The sequence below is a fragment of the Meleagris gallopavo genome, chromosome Z (assembly GCF_000146605.3).
Source record: "Meleagris gallopavo isolate NT-WF06-2002-E0010 breed Aviagen turkey brand Nicholas breeding stock chromosome Z, Turkey_5.1, whole genome shotgun sequence".
Lineage (NCBI taxonomy): Eukaryota > Metazoa > Chordata > Aves > Galliformes > Phasianidae > Meleagris > Meleagris gallopavo.
Genome location: NC_015041.2, coordinates 3,655,355 through 3,673,421, shown reverse-complemented (window position 1 = coordinate 3,673,421; position 18,067 = coordinate 3,655,355). Strand labels below are relative to the sequence as shown.

At 35.2% G+C, this 18,067-nt stretch overlaps 1 protein-coding gene and 1 long non-coding RNA gene across 4 annotated transcripts in view; one reads left to right on the top strand and one right to left on the bottom strand.

Annotated features, from left to right (window-relative positions):
- Positions 1-328: 328 nt before the first annotated feature.
- PIK3C3 (phosphatidylinositol 3-kinase catalytic subunit type 3) overlaps positions 329-18,067 on the top strand; it is a 60,518-nt gene continuing 42,779 nt past the window's right edge. Inside the window, exons 1-10 of one of the 2 annotated variants that reach the window (XM_031557183.1) lie at positions 329-517; positions 1,013-1,156; positions 3,068-3,197; positions 8,191-8,277; positions 9,641-9,736; positions 15,237-15,308; positions 15,747-15,836; positions 16,437-16,541; positions 17,021-17,113; positions 17,709-17,894. In XM_031557183.1, coding sequence (XP_031413043.1) covers positions 387-517; positions 1,013-1,156; positions 3,068-3,197; positions 8,191-8,277; positions 9,641-9,736; positions 15,237-15,308; positions 15,747-15,836; positions 16,437-16,541; positions 17,021-17,113; positions 17,709-17,894 — 1,134 coding nt within the window. In that variant the 5' untranslated portion in view covers positions 329-386. The remainder of the gene's footprint in view (positions 518-1,012; positions 1,157-3,067; positions 3,198-8,190; positions 8,278-9,640; positions 9,737-15,236; positions 15,309-15,746; positions 15,837-16,436; positions 16,542-17,020; positions 17,114-17,708; positions 17,895-18,067) is intronic. The other variant, XM_031557184.1, reaches the window with a different exon arrangement.
- LOC116217511 lies at positions 5,660-17,010 on the bottom strand. 2 transcript variants are annotated; one of them, XR_004162154.1, is made up of 3 exons: positions 16,804-17,005; positions 14,973-15,152; positions 5,660-5,762 (listed from the first exon to the last, which is right to left on the bottom strand). It is a non-coding gene; the product is annotated as an uncharacterized LOC116217511 (long non-coding RNA). The 2 variants fall into 2 exon arrangements; XR_004162153.1 differs by lacking the exon at positions 5,660-5,762 and having other exon boundaries at positions 14,972-15,152; positions 16,804-17,010.

Sequence of the window (18,067 nt, the reverse complement as noted above, 5' to 3'; positions counted from 1 at the left end):
ATTTTGATTTTTGGCATCCAAAGCCAATCATATGCTTCACATTTCACACAGTTTTAAAATAAGATTCCTCGTCCTTTTTTCTTTATTTCCTTTTTCATGCAAATGTATACTAATGTTTTAATGTTTATAGTATTGTAGTGAATTGTGTATTTTTTTCAAAAGCAGAGTTTCTTTTGGTTATTTGGATTTCACTGCTTACTAGTTATTCGAAACAGAGGTATCCATGTTGCCTAAATATGAGCAATGGAAATTGAATTTTCAATGTGGATTAAAAACAAACAAACAACTTTTGCTTTTTTTTCTTTCTCTGTTTTTGTTTTTTTTGCAGAGGAAGTCTGGAAGGGAAAAGAGAACAGAAGAGTTACAAAGCTCTCTTGGAAGACCCAATGCTGAAGTTCTCAGGACTATATCAAGAGACTTGCTCTGACTTGTATGTAACTTGTCAGGTGTTTGCAGAAGGGAAGCCTCTTGCTCTTCCAGTTAGAACTTCCTACAAAGCTTTTAGCACTAGATGGAAGTAAGTCACTGCCTTTTATTCCATTTATCTGTTAGTTATTGAGGCTTCTAGTTAAAGAAGTAATTTTACATATCTTTTGTTTGCATTAAGAACAGAATATCCTAAATCTTTTCTGTTGTTTCCTTCAAGTATCTTACATTTCTGTGAGTATAATTAAATATTACAAAATTGATTTTTCTGTGTAAAGAGTAAGTAATAATACAATTATTTGTATTTTTGGACATGGCTCATAATTATGTAAGTTTTGCAGCCTGAAATAGCACACTTTTTTGCTGTGTACTGGACAAAGATTTTTTTCCTTTGCTGGCCTTTTAATTGTACATGCATGGAATGACTCAAAACAACACTTAAACGTTTGAATAATTAAAGCCCATAGGCAGATAGTTAATGTGCCCTTCAAAGTGCATAATTTAAGGAGAACTTAGATTCTGTAAACTACTGTAGGGTGACTTGAATTCTGAGGTTTCATGACTAATATGAAGTATGTCCTTGCAGCTGGAATGAGTGGCTGAAACTGCCTGTGAAGTATCCAGACCTGCCTCGCAATGCTCAGGTGGCTCTAACCATCTGGGATGTGTATGGACCTGGTAAAGCAGTTCCTGTGGGAGGAACAACAGTCTCGCTCTTTGGGAAATATGGGTATACTGCTTTTTCTTTCATGATACAAACTTGAAGCTCACTTGTGAATAGTAAGGTGCAATAGGAAGTGCATAGAGAAAATCAAAACACAGGTATTTTATTTTATTTTATTTCATTTTATTTTTTACATGTAAGCATACATTTTGACGTAGCAAATGCTGAAATAACTTTCTTCTCTACTTTTGTAATGCATGAATTCCGGTACCAACTACTTAATTTCTTTAAGTTAACTTGCAGTTGGACCCCTAACAGAGCGTTATCCATAAGGAATGAAGTGTAGTTCAAGAAACAAGGAATCTTCGAGATTAGTAATCTATGTGATCCAGTAGAGAGTGAGATCAGTAAATTACAGTAGATAACAGGGAGCTGGGAAGAATTACAAGTTAACTGGAAGGTGACAATGCATGAAATGAATCTTAACCAAGTACAAAGGAGACTGAAAAAAAGAACAAGGATACAATTTAAGTATGAGGTGCTGATACTCTGTCTGAACAGAGAGCACCTACAGAGGAACAGTTCTACATGAGTTGAAATATTAAAAAAAAAAAAAACATGAATATATAAACAGTCTCCAAGTATACGTCAGGGACAATATTGTATCCTGCTGCTTTTTTGCAATGTATTCCAAAACTACTTTTCTGCTCTTTTGAGTGTGTCCAGTTCTATGCAACTAATTTCAGATAAGTTTCTCACAATTGAGAGTCTGGGGGAGTAGATATTGAATATCTAGCAAATGGGTGTGGTGGAGTGAAGTAAGTAAAAGTGGGGCTGAAGAAAAGACCATGAGAATACTTTTCTAATATGTAGGCAGTGTTTGAAAATGGAGAAAATAGCTTTGCTAGTGAATATGAAGTAATAAGGCTAAGCTGAACCAGGCCAGGTTTAGTTTAGCTTTAGGAAATTTGTCCTAGTGATAATGAATGTGGAAAACGTCTGTAAAGAGAGGTTAATTTTCTTTCATTAAAGATCTTGCTTTGACAAAAGGATTGATTTATCTTAGAGTAGAAAATTGTATTGGACAAAATTTGCCTTTATTTCCAGTGTTCTGGGGAAGAGTTCAGACAAATAACTATTTCAGAATTTTCGATTGGTTTGTAAACTGGCAATCTAGTAGCAGGGTAGTAGTAAACTTTCTGCAAAGCAATCTGTGATTTTAAGATTAGCTGACTTTTCTGTAGTTAGCGTCTTTTATTTTTAGTTGTGTGACTTCTAAGTGTTACTTCTAGTTGTATTTGCCTGAAGTTCTTGGTTGGTCCCCACTTATTGGCAGAAATAATGCATTTGATTTCCTGGAGCATTTTTGTAGATGGATGAATGAAAATATGCAAGGGACTCAAGGATATGCAGAAGAGAGGTTTAAGTTTTATTTCAGAGTTCTGCTCACTGCACAGTTTCAACTACCAATTCAATTTCAGGCATAGATGGAGAAAATTGTATGGTGAGAGTTGTGCTTTTTTCCAGCTGAGAAAGCTGCTTTTTATCAGATGACCTTCACATGAAACTTTCACTGTTTTTTAGTTAATTTTTTTGTCAGGAAGATCTAAAGTCAATACTGTAATTTGCAAGTCAAGAGGAATTTTTTCTGCTTCATTACAAATAATAAAAAAGTATGAAGGTCAAGCTCTCTCCTCAGTTCATGTTTGTACCACTCCATTGACTTTGGGAATTATCCATTTTTCTTCCATTTGCCAAGTAAGGTATCTCATATTTGTTTCTTTTAAACCCTGTGTGCCAGTAAAAATGAAGGCCAGAGAGGGCATAAGCCTCTAGGCATTTCTGCAGTTATGTTGTGCATAGCTATGTGTGTTTTTAGGTTTGGCAGAAGAAACTTGTTCAGTTTCTTGCAGCTGCTGCTGTGCTTTGATTCCTGATATCTAATTTGCTGAAATAATACTGCATTTTTTCCTTTAGTATGTTTCGTCAAGGAATGCATGATTTGAAAGTCTGGCCCAATGTAGAAGCTGATGGCTCGGAACCCACCAGAACTCCTGGGAGAACCAGCAGCACAGTCTCTGAAGATCAAATGAGCCGCTTGGCAAAGGTAATGGAATATCAACCTTTAAGATGTGCATGGAAAGTTTGCACTATCACTGGAGTGAAATGAAGAGAGGCTTTAATGAAGACAAGCTTTCAGTGGTGTTTTTTCCCATGAAAATTCTCTGCCTTTTAATTGCTTTAATAAGTCAGAGAATTTACTCAAAGAAACAAATAAACTCACTTGCCACAAATATATTCTTTGAAATAGGACATAAATACCTATACTGGTATAAGGAACTTGATATATCTGACATACTGTTATAGCAACTTAAAATCCTAATTCTTCATGAAGAGTGAAAATACCAGTGTAATTTGATGATGCTTGAAGCTAAAACTCTTATCTGTTTCAGTCAGAACAACTCCTAAGAGCATCTTGTGAAAGCAAATCAAGTTTCCTTCCTTGTAACCATCCTTGGAAATTTAAGACTGTCTGGTGTAGTGTTCAGAAATGTATGACTTGCCTCTGCATTAGAAAGAGTTTTAGTAGACCTAAAAAAATTAACTAGATTTGCTTTAGCTTTAGATCACACGTAGCTGTCCAAATTAATATTTTCTCCTTCTAGCTTGTTGGCAGACTATATTTTTGCTGTGAAAACTACTTCTGGAATTCAATAAATATTAGTTCTTGAACTGCTTAAGTAGCTGATGACACTCTTCAGATGAGTTTATACTAAGCTTACCAGATATCTCAACTCCTTTTTATTGGCGTACTTTCATCTTCATTTTGGATGCCCGATTTTCATCTTCACCTTTTTTAAAGCTCCATGTGAAAGAAAGGTCTAGTGCCATAAATAAATCTGTTCTTCATGTAGAAATTTATAATAGCAATAAACTAACTTGCATTTACAGTCTATTTTATTAGTCTAGATCACCTTGAATTTATAATGCAAAACTCATTATAAATATTTCCTGAGTTGTAGGAAGTAGGTAGCTATAAATGTTCAATAATGCTTTGAACCACAAGAACCTTGTGATGCAGTGGAACAGCTTTTTGAGGGAGGTTTAGAAGTAAGATACTTGCATAACTAAATAATGATTTTTGTTGAGAGTTCAAACTAATAGCTAGTGTTTCAAATAACATTCTAAAGAAAAGAGACACTGTAGGTTTGTGTTTGAAAAGAGGAAGAGTAGGAGAAGATCTTAAGGTTTTGGTACACACCACAGGTACAAACTTAATTTTTTCTTGAGTTAGTATAATTGCATATTCTTGTTCTGCTTAAATGTATCTGTGCAAAGCTTTCTGCAAGCCTCACCTTTTGTGGTAGTAGAATAAAACCCCTTTAGGGGAAGGACACTCTGTAGACAGGCTGTACAGATCAGGAGTTTTTTTTTATAGTTTATTACATGGATACGTGATGTAGGTAGTGGGTCTCTGACAAAGATACAAGTGTAGGTCTTAATTTTCATAGTAGTTTGTTGTGCAGAAGTGACCGTACCATACCAACACGTTTCCTCCTCTTCATTCCTATCTGCTCCCTAGCTCAGGAGACACACAACAGAGTTCTTCAGTCTCCAAAATATGTGTGTCTGTTCTAGCCTGTTCTTTTGGCATCTCGAATTGGAGGGCCTAAAGCCTTCGAAGAGGTTGACAGAATTCTCCTTCCACATCCCAAATGAGAATTCTAATTAATGGCTAGGAAATAGCTTTCAGCATTACTAAGAGCATCTCCTCTTTGGAGATATTAATTCCAAAAAGATTCAGAAACTGTTGTATTCAGTGGTATTTTGTTGTGTTCCTTTATAAAAATATTTTATCCACAGGTGCTCTCAGAGTGAACAGAGTTTCTGAGTAGTGTCTGCAAAAGCTTTCATTTACACAGCTGTTTCCATAGCAGATTAGATGCTTGTGATGTGCCATTCCTAAATAGTTGTTGTTTTAATATAATCTGTTTCAGTTTTTCCTTTCACTTGCTCATCAGTTGCTGAATGCCAGCTGTTGATGCTGTGTCGGAAAATATATTAAATGTACTTAAGAATAGTAGGACAAATTAAATACAAGATGAGATTGCACAAGCTTTTTTTGTTTTTGATTACTACTTAGGGGTGGTTTTTCGTGTTACCTATTGGAAAGACATATGATTTGTAACTGTCATGGTACTTTTTAACGTATGATACCAGATGCCAAATTAGTCCTACAGATAGTAGTAAATAACTTTAGAGAAGAGCTTGGTTAAGGAAGTTTCTTCTATCTTGAACTTCTTTTTTCTCCTTCTTGACATCCTTCTGAGTTTTGTATATATGTGGGTGGTATTTGTTACTATAGAAAATTAATCTGTTATATGTGATGGATTATTTTATTCCACATAAACAAAAGGTACTCTAAGTTCTTTTTGATCCAGTAATTTCCTTTATTCCTTCTGCTAGCTGAAATTATCTAATTATGGCAGTGAGATAGATTTAAAGGGATACATCTTATTTAGTAGCAGAAGATTAGTGCTTCTTTCTTTGAAGAGACTCTAATTTTAAACTTTTAATCTAAGGGAGAAGTTCTTCAAGTACATATTCATCTACAGGTCTTCAGAGTCTTGTATGCTGGCATAACTCCATAATGTGTTTTGACTTTTTTTCCCTGTTGAAAGAGAAACGTGGAGATTTGAGACTAATATTTTTCCAGTAAAACATACAGAATTACTTATTTCCCTTATTCTCTAGCACAGTGAAACTAAAAATTGACAGAGCTATTTAAATAACTTATTTGGATCTTTTTAGCCAAGGTTTTGGCAAGTGCTATCATAAAGCTATGTGAGTACTGGATGTGAATATGTGATATTCTGAAGTGCTGGTATAGGGTGATAAAAATAGGGCTACATTGGGTAAGAAGTATACTTTTATTAGTTAAGGAGGAAAAAATGAACATAGTTCGGAAGTGGTTGAAATGAGGGATGTGTAAGTGTAAGGACAACAACAGTAGTGTTGTTGGGGGTGAGTAGAACTTGTGGACTAGATAGGATGTTTACAAAAGCATTAAATGGTGATATCTGGCCTGCCTCAGAAAATTTGGGTTATAAGAAGTTTGCATGCTGTTGATTCTCTTCCAATGGAATATATTATCAAATGTATATAAGTCTAAGGCAGCTATTGTATTAAACTTTGAGTACAGTTCTGGTGCACATTGCCATCAAACTGTTGAGAATCAAGGCTAAACCATTCCAAAGCAGGAAGAATGGACTGAATGAATCACCTCCTGAGAGTTCTCTTCTTACCTGATTTTTTTTCTATGTTTCTATAAGCTTCACTGAGTTTTAAGGAAAGTACATTTAAAAAATTACTGCATTGATGAACAGGGGAGAGCAGTGGATGTCTTGTCTTTAGCAAGTCTTTTGATACATTCTTCTGTAACATTATTGCAGTAGAAACTAAATGGACAGAGAGGTGGAAGGAAAGCTGGCAGAAGTGTCAGGAGAAGAAGTTCAACAGTAGCAGCAGGAAGTCCAACTGGATGCCAGCTATCAACAGTGTACTGTAGAAAACTGTACTGGTCCCACTGCTTTTTAACATGTCCTTAATGACATGGGTGTAATGGCTGAGTGCATCTTCTGCAAATTCAGAGGTAATACAAAACTCCCAAGCAGCTGATAGACTGGATGGTTGTGCCACTGTTCAGAGGGGCCTCAACAGACTGGAAAAATAGACCTATGGTTCCTGTAAAGGAACTTCAGAAAGGCTTTAAAAATGTTTTGCAAGGTCTTCTGCCTTTACAAGTGCTGGAATAGGCTCCCCAGGGAGGTGGTTGAGTCACCATCTCTAGATGTGTTTCAAAACCATTTGGATGTGTTGCTCAGGAACATGATTTAGCAGAGGGTTGTTAGTTAGGGTGGTATGGTTAGGTCGTGGTTGGACTCGATGATCTTTAAGGTTTTTTCCAACCTGAGTGAATCTGTGATTCTGTACAGCAAAGCTGCACCACAGCAGTGCCCTGGACTGTATTAGGCAGCAGTGGTAGCAGGTCAAGGGATTGTGGCACTGATGAGATGTATCTAAAGTGCACAGTCCATTTATGGCCTTACACTGAGGAAAGGAGATTAGTGTACTGGGGTGAGTACGGTGATGGATTCCAAAGATAACTTGGGGCTTCAAGCAGCTATCATTCAAGGATGGCTTAGGAACCATGGTAGTTAAGAGAAGGCACAAGCAATTGGTATGTACAAATTCCTTACAAGAGGGAGCAAAGACAAAGCCAGACTTCTGGGTACAAAATTGAAACAGGAAATTCCATTTAAATATGGGAAACTTTTTGTTGTGAGGGTGATCAAAAACTGGAGCAGATCGAGAGAGACTGTGAAGTGGGTCTTTGTTGATGCTTATAACCTAACTGCACTTGTCTTGTGCAACCTGTAGTCAGTTAATGTGCTTTGAGACTGTACAATTTCCAGAGTCCTTCCAGCCATGCTCTTTGGCTTTGAATAGAAGATTTTGGCAGGTGGAAATGTTATTGGAGAGGCAGGGAATTGGGGCATTGGTGAGAAGGTGGGTAGAATGGCAGCTTCCTTGTATCTTGGGAAATAGCAGCTAAGCAGAGAGACTTCTCCCTTTCTTCATCTTATTAGGCTTTCTGAAATACTGGCTTCAGATGCCTAAAAGAAAGGGAAAATTAACTCTGTAACTTCACTGACCTTATTGTATAAATCTCAGTTTGTAAACTTGCTTTTGTGAACAAAGGCACAATTCATTCAGTTTGGAATGAAATACCTTTATTTTGTTTGATTTGGTAAGTTATACTATATGAAAACAAGTAAATAAATAGTGTTTTTATGTGACTGCTTAAAAAACAGGTTCTTATTTTTTAATGTTTGATGTGTTTAAAGATCTTATGCTTGTAACATGCTTTTGTCTTTGCTACGATTTTTTGAGATAGTAGAAGTATTGTGTCATGGCTTAGCTGTTTACAAAGATCTACTGTATGCACAAGCATTTCATCTATTAGTGCCTCTGCAAATTTGATATTCTTTTTGTTACTGCCAACAATTTAAAAATTAGTCTTGTGTTCTTCTATGCAGCTCACGAAGTCTCATCGACAAGGTCATATGGTGAAAGTGGACTGGCTGGACAGATTGACCTTTAGAGAAATAGAAATGATCAATGAGGTAGGTTATTTTACATCAGAGTTGCACTGTTTTTGTTTGTTTGTTTGTTTTTTAGATCTTGCTAATATGGACTGTTCACTTAGGAGACTAATTTGTCCTGCTTTTCATCAACTGATATGATGGTGTATATGATAAAAGAAAAATAATTCTTTACACTTCTAATTTGAACTTGACATGGGCAGTTAATAAATAGAAAACTATCTTAGTTGTCAACTTCAAGTGACTTGTATTTACTAATAATTTGTGATAGCTTGGAACAAATGTTGATGGGTTTGGTTAACTTAATTCTAAGATTTAGATTGTGAGGGAAGCTTATTTGGCCATACAGGCTGTTCCTTGGCTTTTGACCTATTCAGCTTTATTGTTTTTGATTTTTCAGGTGTTGAGGAAAAATACTTTTAAGATTTGAGTGAATTTAAAGTACAGTAACAAACAAGATAGACCTCAAAATAAGCACGGCACCTGAATGTGGTGTTAAACGCTCAATGAATAAAATCACTAACTGATTATTCTCATCTTGCACAACAAAACTCCTTTGTTTTCTGTTTTGTGCTCTGAGACTTACATTAAGACATCTAGCTCAGATTCTTTTGCAATATATGTATATATATATATATAACCATTGACTAGTATTTCTGAGATTTCAATGCATCCCACTTCAGAAATGGATATTGTTTTGCTGTCTCTCTGTTACATTACATAAAATTCAGCATCCTTTATTCCTAGACCTATTACTTAATATATAGAACCCCTTTGCCTCTGCTGGCAAGTTCAACTCAATATTGATATATTAAATGAGCTTCAGTTGCTGGCTCTTAAAGGTTATACTTTTTTAAAATCAAATATATGATGAAGATTGCATCTAATTTCTTTATTTTTTCCCAGCAAAATTTTAAAATTCTAAGCACTTACTAAATAAATATATGAGCAAATCTGATAGCGAATGAGCAGCAAATCTAACCTTAGTCCAAGTTTTATTTGTTCCTTTCATTCTTCATCTAAAATGTGATTTTTTTCATGTCTTCTTGATTTTGACTGACATGCATAATTATATGTAAGCATTTAAAAAAACCCAAACAACTGGTTATTTTTTGTTGCTTTTTTGCTGATCTTTAGGCTCACAATTGCAAGTCACTGATAAAAACGATATATTTTGTTTACTTCTGAATATTCATTTTGATTGTGTAGGGATGTAAAGAAGAAAGCATGTCAGGAAAGGTCTCAAATAGTGTGATGAAATGATTAACTGAATAATTGTTTCAACAACTAGTTACGGCACAAAGAAAGAGTAATTGCTGTGCTGAGAATGCTGAAGATTGATACTCTTTAATATGATACACATCTGTGGTGATTCTCTTCTCAGAGGGAAAAACGAAGTTCTAATTTTATGTACCTGATGATTGAATTCCGTTGCGTCAAGAGTGATGATAAAGAATATGGAATAGTTTACTACGAAAAGGTATGTGCCTTGCAGACTTTATGGTTGTCTTTAAAAAGCAGCATGTGCACCTTAAATGGATTTTTTTTTTTCCACTGAGGTGAAATATTCTGCTGCAGGATAGCAGCAGGCATCTGTCAGTGGCAGCTGTTTATGTACATACAAATCAAATGGTATAGATGCAGTGAGATTACAGAAGTCAATCATTCATGCAACATTTGAAGATTACACAATTTTCTAAGTGTGAGTGATTAAAAACTTTTTGATTTATTGTTCCTTCAGTCATCCAGTGGTACTTTCAGTGTAGCTGTAGGTAAAATTGTCTCTCATCAAGAAGAGATGTACCTGCGTTGATTGGTAATTTTATAAAATATAAGTTATTAAAAACTTGGCACAGGTGCTCTCCTTGTGAATGTTTCCTTGAAAATGAACAAGTAAGTGTACACTTCAATGCTGAAAATGTTTTGAAAGTAAATTTAACAGAAAACTTCTGGTTTGAAATATCTTTCATCTTTTCTTTCTGTTTACAAAACAGATCTCCAGAGTAGTAACTGATGTTTGTGACTATATTATCATTCTTGCAAAGAAAAATTGTTTGTAGAAATAGATACCAAGATATCATTTTCTAAACAGTATCCCTGGATGCTTCCAATTTACATAGATAAATTTTTCAATGTCATTAGTTTCTCGCTTTTCAAGTTTTTTATTCTGTAGTATCCAGAAAAATATCTTTAAAAGTAGGTGTTTAAAAAGATCAATACATAAGATCATAGTGAGACACTTGAGAATTGACATCAGGATTGTGGGTTCAAATTTTGGGGAAGAGAGGATTGACAGTAATAGGCAGCATTGGCCTTTTACTCCAAGGACTGGAGCATCTTCCCTATGAACACAGGCCGAGAGAGCTGGGGCTCTTCAGCCTTGAGAGGAGAGGACTCTAAAGGGACCTTTAGTGGCTTTCCAGTACCTGTAGGGGCCTACTGGGGAGGGACTTTTAGAAAGGCATATAGTGACAGGATGAGAGGAAATAGCTTTAAACTGGAAAAGAGTAGACTTAAGCTAGATATCAGAAGGAAATTCTTTACTGTGAGGGTGATGAGATACTGGAAGAGGTTGCCCAGAGAGGCTGTTTATGCCCCCTTTCTGGAGGCGTTCAAGGCTAGGCTGAATGGGGCTGTGAGCAACCTGATCTGGAGGGAGGTGACCCTGCGTGTAGTAGAGGGTTGGAACTAAACGATATTAGAGATCCCTTCCCTTCTAACCCAAACCCTTCTATGATTCTATGATTGGTCTTGCTCTGGGTTAAGATCTTAAATCAGAATGTTCTGTACTTGTCATAGGTACAAAATAATAAACATCATTAACATACAGCTTTGTACAGTCATGGCTTCTTTAGTTTTGTAGTTGAATGTGATGTTCCTAAAAATGGTTTCTCTTTCTACCTCCAGAAATGTACTGTTACAGCTTATTTATGTGCACTATTTTGTTCAGTCATCATTGTGATTTTACAGGTATCAAAAGTGAGGGAAGAAGACTTAGACTTTAAACATGCATCTGTTTCTTTGCACAGAACAAAATAACTATAGATTGTCTGGTTTTTGGAAATGAAGTATTTGGTTGTATAGTAGTATATATCAAAGCTCAAACTGCAGTTACTTTTAGGAGTTTGTTATTATAGAGTAGCTTTTCAACACGTTCTTGACCTTTTTTCTGGCAGCAATAGGGAACAGTACATAAATTAGTGCCTGTCTTCTCAGCTTTTTCATACCTTCAATTACAGTGTATAGTATACATATCCAGTATATTGAAACTAGGTTCTCTTGTCACCTGTCTGTGACCGATAGGCAAAGTGGAGATTACTTGTCAGAGTTTTGTTGATAAATTTGTTTACGGGTGTTTACAAAGAGCTGCACTGTTAAAGAATCTCAATTCTAGCATCCCCTGCTTGACTCAACCTTCAATTACAGTGGAGTAAGGTAGCAGGGATTGTTTCCATGTTCTCTGTTAATACAGCATTCGTGATGGGAAGGTTAACAGTCTGTTAGTAACAACAGCATCACTTCTGATTTCCACTTAGGGAAAATTCAGTGTGATTTTTCCAAATGCAAATAACAACAAGGTTTTTCTTTAATACATATAACCTTGTGGTGGTTTCAAGTGAAACCTTTGTTTGAATAAATTGATTGCACTACAGCATGCAATTTAAAAAAAAGCTTTATTATCAGTGAAAGCTGTTTTCATGCCTTGAGTATAGAATAAGATTAATAGACCTTACTTATTGGTATTGTGAAAACTCATTACATGAGGATGATCAGGAGGAATATTTTGAAAGCATGCGCCTGACCAAATTCAAGTGCTAATTTAGATTTGACTGTCAGACACTGATATAGTTTAGTAAGCTTGTATGATAAGGGTAATAGTGAGCCACATGGTGTTCTCAAGGTATGACAGAGAATTAGAACCAAGTGCTAATCTAATTGAAAGGCATAGAAAACAGCTGATTTCCTTCACAGTAAGACTAATTGACAAAGTAATCTGTTCTGGACAGTAGCTTGGCCTGTGTATGCTTTTGCAAAACTTGATTCAGCAGCAGAATCAAACTTGTAGTTTACGTTTAAACCAGAGTTTTTCCTGATGCTTGAACAGAACAGCCAGAACTCTTCAGCATTATGTAACTATATTTAAGAAGAGGTAGTTAAAGATGTCATTAGGTCTTCAAGGGTTTAAGAGGCATATCAGCAGTGCGTTAGAAATAAAAACTAGTTTTGCATTTAGAAGAAATTATAAACATTATGACATTAGTCACTGGAAAGTACGGTGCCTTTTTAAAATTGTTCTGTGCATATAAACTTTTAGTCAGTTGTAATTCTCATCCTTGTAAGTAATCGCTGTGATAGGCTTTTGATTGTGGAGTCCAATTTTTACAAGTCTAGAATTTACAGTTGCCTATATTATCTGGAAGTTTTCAGAGAGGAAGATGTAATAGAATGAGCATTATTACTGCCCATCCCCGGAGAATCCACCTGGATCTCAATGTTACAAATGCTTAAGCAGGAGTATACACCTGTATACACCACTGAGTCAGGTTTTTCTACATCAATTTATGTGAAGGGTCCACACTAAGTGGGGTGTTATTTGTCACTGGGGTATTTGTATTTCTTTTTTATGAAAACCACATCTGACTGCAGTCTTTTTATGGTTCTGATTAGAAACATAACTGATGAGCTGATAGAACTTGATCTGTGATTATTTATCGCCAAATTTTATTTTTTTGGTGGATTTTCCTGCCGAAGCATTTCATTAGTATTTCATTGCTCTTACCTAATATCAGAAAGTCATGATCTGGAAGTTGTTTCCAGTGTTGTGACAAAAGTTTTAGTACAGTGAGAATGCTGATCTGTCAGTCTACTCCTACTCTATTCATCTACTGTTACACTGACACAGTAGTGTTTAACTATAATGGAACTATTTCCATACTATATGAATAATGCTAAGTGCATTATTTAGGGGAATGTTCTTTTAAAATAAACTGTAAACAAATGCCCTTTTAAAGTATTTGTATGTGTGCTTTTTAGAAATCTCAGGGGAGAAATAATTTTGTTTTTGTTCTGGGACCATCATCAGTCACAGCCAGATTTTGGATGCATGTTAACTTTGACTAGAAGGGATGTATATGTGGTTAATGCCATTACTTTTCAAATTCAGAAAGGTATAGGACACTAGTATGTGTGCAAGTGTCTTCTTGAATGTGCTTATTTTAGTCAGCAACATATGAATTTGCATAGTTTTAAAAAGTATTTCCCATGAAAGAGTGGTAGAAATACTAATTTTTGTTTCTTGTTGATGTCAGTTAAGTAATTTCCCCCCTTGATATAAGCTCCTCGTTTCTTTGAAAGTTAATTCTGAAAAAAAATATAAGGTATATAAAGAATTAAATTACTGAGGGAGGTGTTGAGATAGAAAAAATGTGTGTTCTTGTTTGAACTGAAATGCCCATTTCTCTTAAAATGGAACTGAACCTACCTCAACTAAAGTGCTTAGCTTTTAGATTTATATGTATTACACTCGAAAATCTAGTGAAGCTTCATTCCTGTATAATGATTTGATATTTTGTGTGTAAGATGTATATTCTTGTAATTTCTTCTGTATTATGTATATATATGTGAGTATGTCTTGATGTTGTACTGATTTATATATGTACATAAGAAGCAGTTCTGTGGGTGCATCTTTCAAGTGGACTACCAAATATATTGATTGATAGTTTTTAGTTTTCTCAGCTAATGCTGCATATCTTTACCAGATCTACCAATTCTTTCCTCTCTGCATCCCTGATGTCTCTGTAAATTGTGAAGAGTCAACAGTAAACATGGAAAAAATAAAGTGATGAAAACAGTGGAAAGATTGTTAGCAGTAGCCTTTTGATTAAACCCTTGGCTGAATTTTTAAATGTAAAGATGTAGGTTGTGATTCAGAAAATAATTCCAGTAGGTGTTTTTAGTCCCTGCTTGTCTTTGAAAATGTGAATAAGTGTTCCGTTCAGTCTTTGGAAGTTCTGCCATTATTACTTCTGTCCTGTTTGATCATTCTGACAAAAGGTATTTCTATTAGGATTCATTATTCTAATCTGCTCCATACTAACTGAGAAGAAACTTATTGAAGTATCAAGTATTACATATTATACTGATTTTTTGTGTGTGTTTTTTTTTTATTTATTTTTTTTGGTCTTAAATTATTTTTAGGTCATGTCAGTTAATGCTAGGTTCCACTTCTGTAGTAAAAAAAGAAAAAAAAGGAACACTAAGCTGTTGGATGTTAATAAAAAAGAAAACTGGATTTGATCTAATGGTGGTGGGCTTAATTTTACCTTTTAATAGGTTCAAAGAAAATATTTTGCTTCTCCTATGTTATTTATGGAGCAACAGATTTTCCTAACTATTTTTCTGAGCAACTGATTTTCCAACTGTTTGACTACTATCGTTCTGCCCCAGAACAGTGCAGCATGAACTTCCACAAGAGACTGTGATGTTACATTTGGAATCAACAATAGGTAGACATATGTATGTATGTATATATATCTTTTTAAATTTGACTGTTTCAAGGAACCTTTATTGCTGAACTATTCTGAAGTAATTTCTGAAATGTGGCTGCTGTTTATAGCAAAGGACTTGCTTTCTGTTGGAAATAGAGGTCCTGCTTTGTTTTCTTTTCTTGCTTCCAGAAGATGTGTGTAATGATAGCAGCAAATTTCTCTACTCACCTGTGTGCTATCGTGGTGAAGAGCTGCTGGGATGTATTTCACTGGATGAACTTCAACATATATTGTGACCATGCTTATCATCAGGCAAAAACAGATACATATATTTTTATCTTTTCTCCTTCAGGCCCATCGAAACTGCAGGGTGTAGTTGCATCATTTTTTTCACTTAAATATAATGTGCTGTATGTTAATAGAAAAGCAATATGCTAATATGGCATTGCTTTAGAATTAGAAATATTAAATAAACTTTTAACTGTCTTTCAGGATGGTGATGAGTCATCCCCAGTTTTAACAAGTTCTGAAATTGTTAAGATTCCAGATCCACAAATGTCTATGGTAGGCACTGTTCTGTTTAATACATTCTGTAGCACAGTATTTTTGTTGAGAGGTTTCCACAGATGGAGATAAAAGCTTGTCTGTATTCCTACCATCAGTAGTTCAAAGTCCCGTGGGAAAGATGTATTTGACCAGTTGAGAAGTATGTTGGTGTGATTTTTAGTACGTTTTTATTGCTTCTGCTAGATATAAAATACGGCAACTTATTTAATGCTTACAATGAGTTTCTTCCTTACTTTACTTAACGTACTTTCTTCTGAAATGGGGGAAAGCAGATTAGGGGTACTGCTGGTAGAAGAGAGGGTGGGAACATTAGACAAGAAGGAGTTGAAGAAGACAAAGGAAGTTTTGAAGAAGGTGTAGTAACTCGTGGTCACTTCATCTGTTAAAATGTTTTTTTTTTTCCCTACACTCTTTTGTATGTTGTTTTTCATGTAGACAGTGCCTAAGTACAGTTCTAGAAAAGATTTCCATTATTGTGGATGCCAATTCAGTGGGACTGGTATTGGCAGCTTTGGGAACCTTAATGTAAGTGGGCTTCTACTGGCAACACTGTTTGAGCACTGTGTAATCTAACACTGCAAGAGCAAGTCTGACAATGCTGAAAACTGCCTTGGCTGCTGAAATCTTGTTGACACCGTGGCTCTTTTTGTGGCTCCTACTGTTGCTAACATGGTATTAACAGTGGGAAAACTTTTTGAGAATGTTTTTGTTGCATACAAAGCTTCATACTGCAAACATCCTACATATGTTTAGAAAACAGCTAGCACGTTTGAGTGCTGTCTAAATCACGGGTGTGTTGACTGAAACACTTGCATTTTGCAGCAATTCACCAAAAGGCAAAATAAGGCTTGTAAGTTGTGTGAAGTACAATAAATACATAAAAATAAATTCAAATCCCTACAGCCTTCCTGTCTTCTATGGAGTAAAAGAGCATACTGTCGAAGAAGTATCTAGTAAAACTGCAGTGATGACAAAAAACAGCCCAGAAGATGCTGTATTTTTAGATGTGCACTTTAATTGTCATGCATTATTCAACATACTGGACAGTTTTTGTTAGGTGGTTTCAATACTAATTTTCTTTAGAGTTTAAGTATTTGTGTATATTGACTTACCCTCTGTGTTTAGGAGAACTTAGTAGAAAGCAAACATCACAAGCTTGCTCGAAGTTTAAGAAGTGGACCTTCTGATCATGATCTGAAACCTAATGCAGCTACTCGAGATCAGCTTAATGTAAGTCAATCATATCATGACTAAATTCAAAGTTATTTTATGTTGTTCACTATTAATACGTGCTGAGAATTTAAACAAAATGTTTAATTTCATTTTGAAGAAAATCATCAATAAAGAAAAATCAGTAGGTGTGTCTCACAAGTAATTAGGTGAGTCCAAGTCAGAAAAAAAGCAGAAATACATTTAACTTTGTAATTTTATCTTTTTAGAAAAACATATTACTTCTGTTTTGACGGTTTAATAACATGTGTTGTGCACATACCTTGATGCTGATGTAGTCTTAACTGCTTATGTTTACCTTCAACCTTGTAACTAAGAAGCATCACCATGACAACACAAGAACTTTGTGTTATTGAAAACTTTTTTTCAACCTACTTTTGTGTCATCAGTGTTTTGTTTCATCACAGTATATTCCGTTAACTTAGTGGTTATGCATGCTCATGTTTTTTAAACTGACTTTCTGACTATTTGTCTAATAGATCATTGTGAGTTATCCACCAACAAAACAGCTAACATACGAGGAACAGGATCTAGTTTGGAAATTCAGATATTACCTTACTAACCAGGAGAAGGTAAGGTAACCTTGAGAGGGTTATTAGTGCAATCAGCATTTCATCTGACACTGATTTTACTGTTCTTCCCTTGCAGATACAGACTTTAAGTGTCTGAGTAGCTAATTAAGATGATCTTAACTTTTTCTAAAGTCACTAATTTTAAAAATTAAAGTCTCTTGAAATCATAGAATCTAGCTTTTATTGCAGTAGTTTTTGTATAAAGCCCAGAATGACAGTTTAAAGTGCTAGTGGTGATATTTTTGTCAGCAAAAATGAAATGAAATAGAAATAGCTTGTCCATCCCTTTTTAGTAAAGAGTTAATACTGTGTATTACCAGAATATATAGCGGCACACTAAAAAAACAAAGTGCATTAAATAAATAACAGTCCAGTGGTGGCTACTTTTATGTATTGATGATGGTGGTAGAGCAGTAACCAATGACTTCACTTTTTACTTAAAGATAGCTACAAATTTTCAAGATGTATTAAAACAATTCCACACTGTATTGTAAATCTTCTCGGATCTGTGCTCATGTAAATACAGTTCAAATCTAGTTCTGCCTTAACATGAAACATTAATTCTTAAATAGATTTGTTTGATCTTTCTTTCCAGGCCTTGACAAAATTCTTAAAATGTGTTAACTGGGACCTACCACAAGAGGCAAAGCAAGCGCTGGAGTTACTGGGCAAGTGGAAACCAATGGATGTGGAGGACTCCTTAGAACTTCTGTCATCTCACTTCACAAATCCTACAGTTCGACGATATGCTGTTGCTAGACTTCAGCAAGCTGATGATGAGGTATTCGTTGTTCTTTCATCTCAGAACTTGGAGCACAAAGAATTTTTAGCAGGTGCTTCTTACCTTCAAAGGCATTTAAGTAAATAATAGCGATGGAAATGGTGTTGCTGGGCTCTTTTGGAAGGAAGTTCACAATATTTGTAATTGTATTAGTGTGAATAATCGGTGGTAGT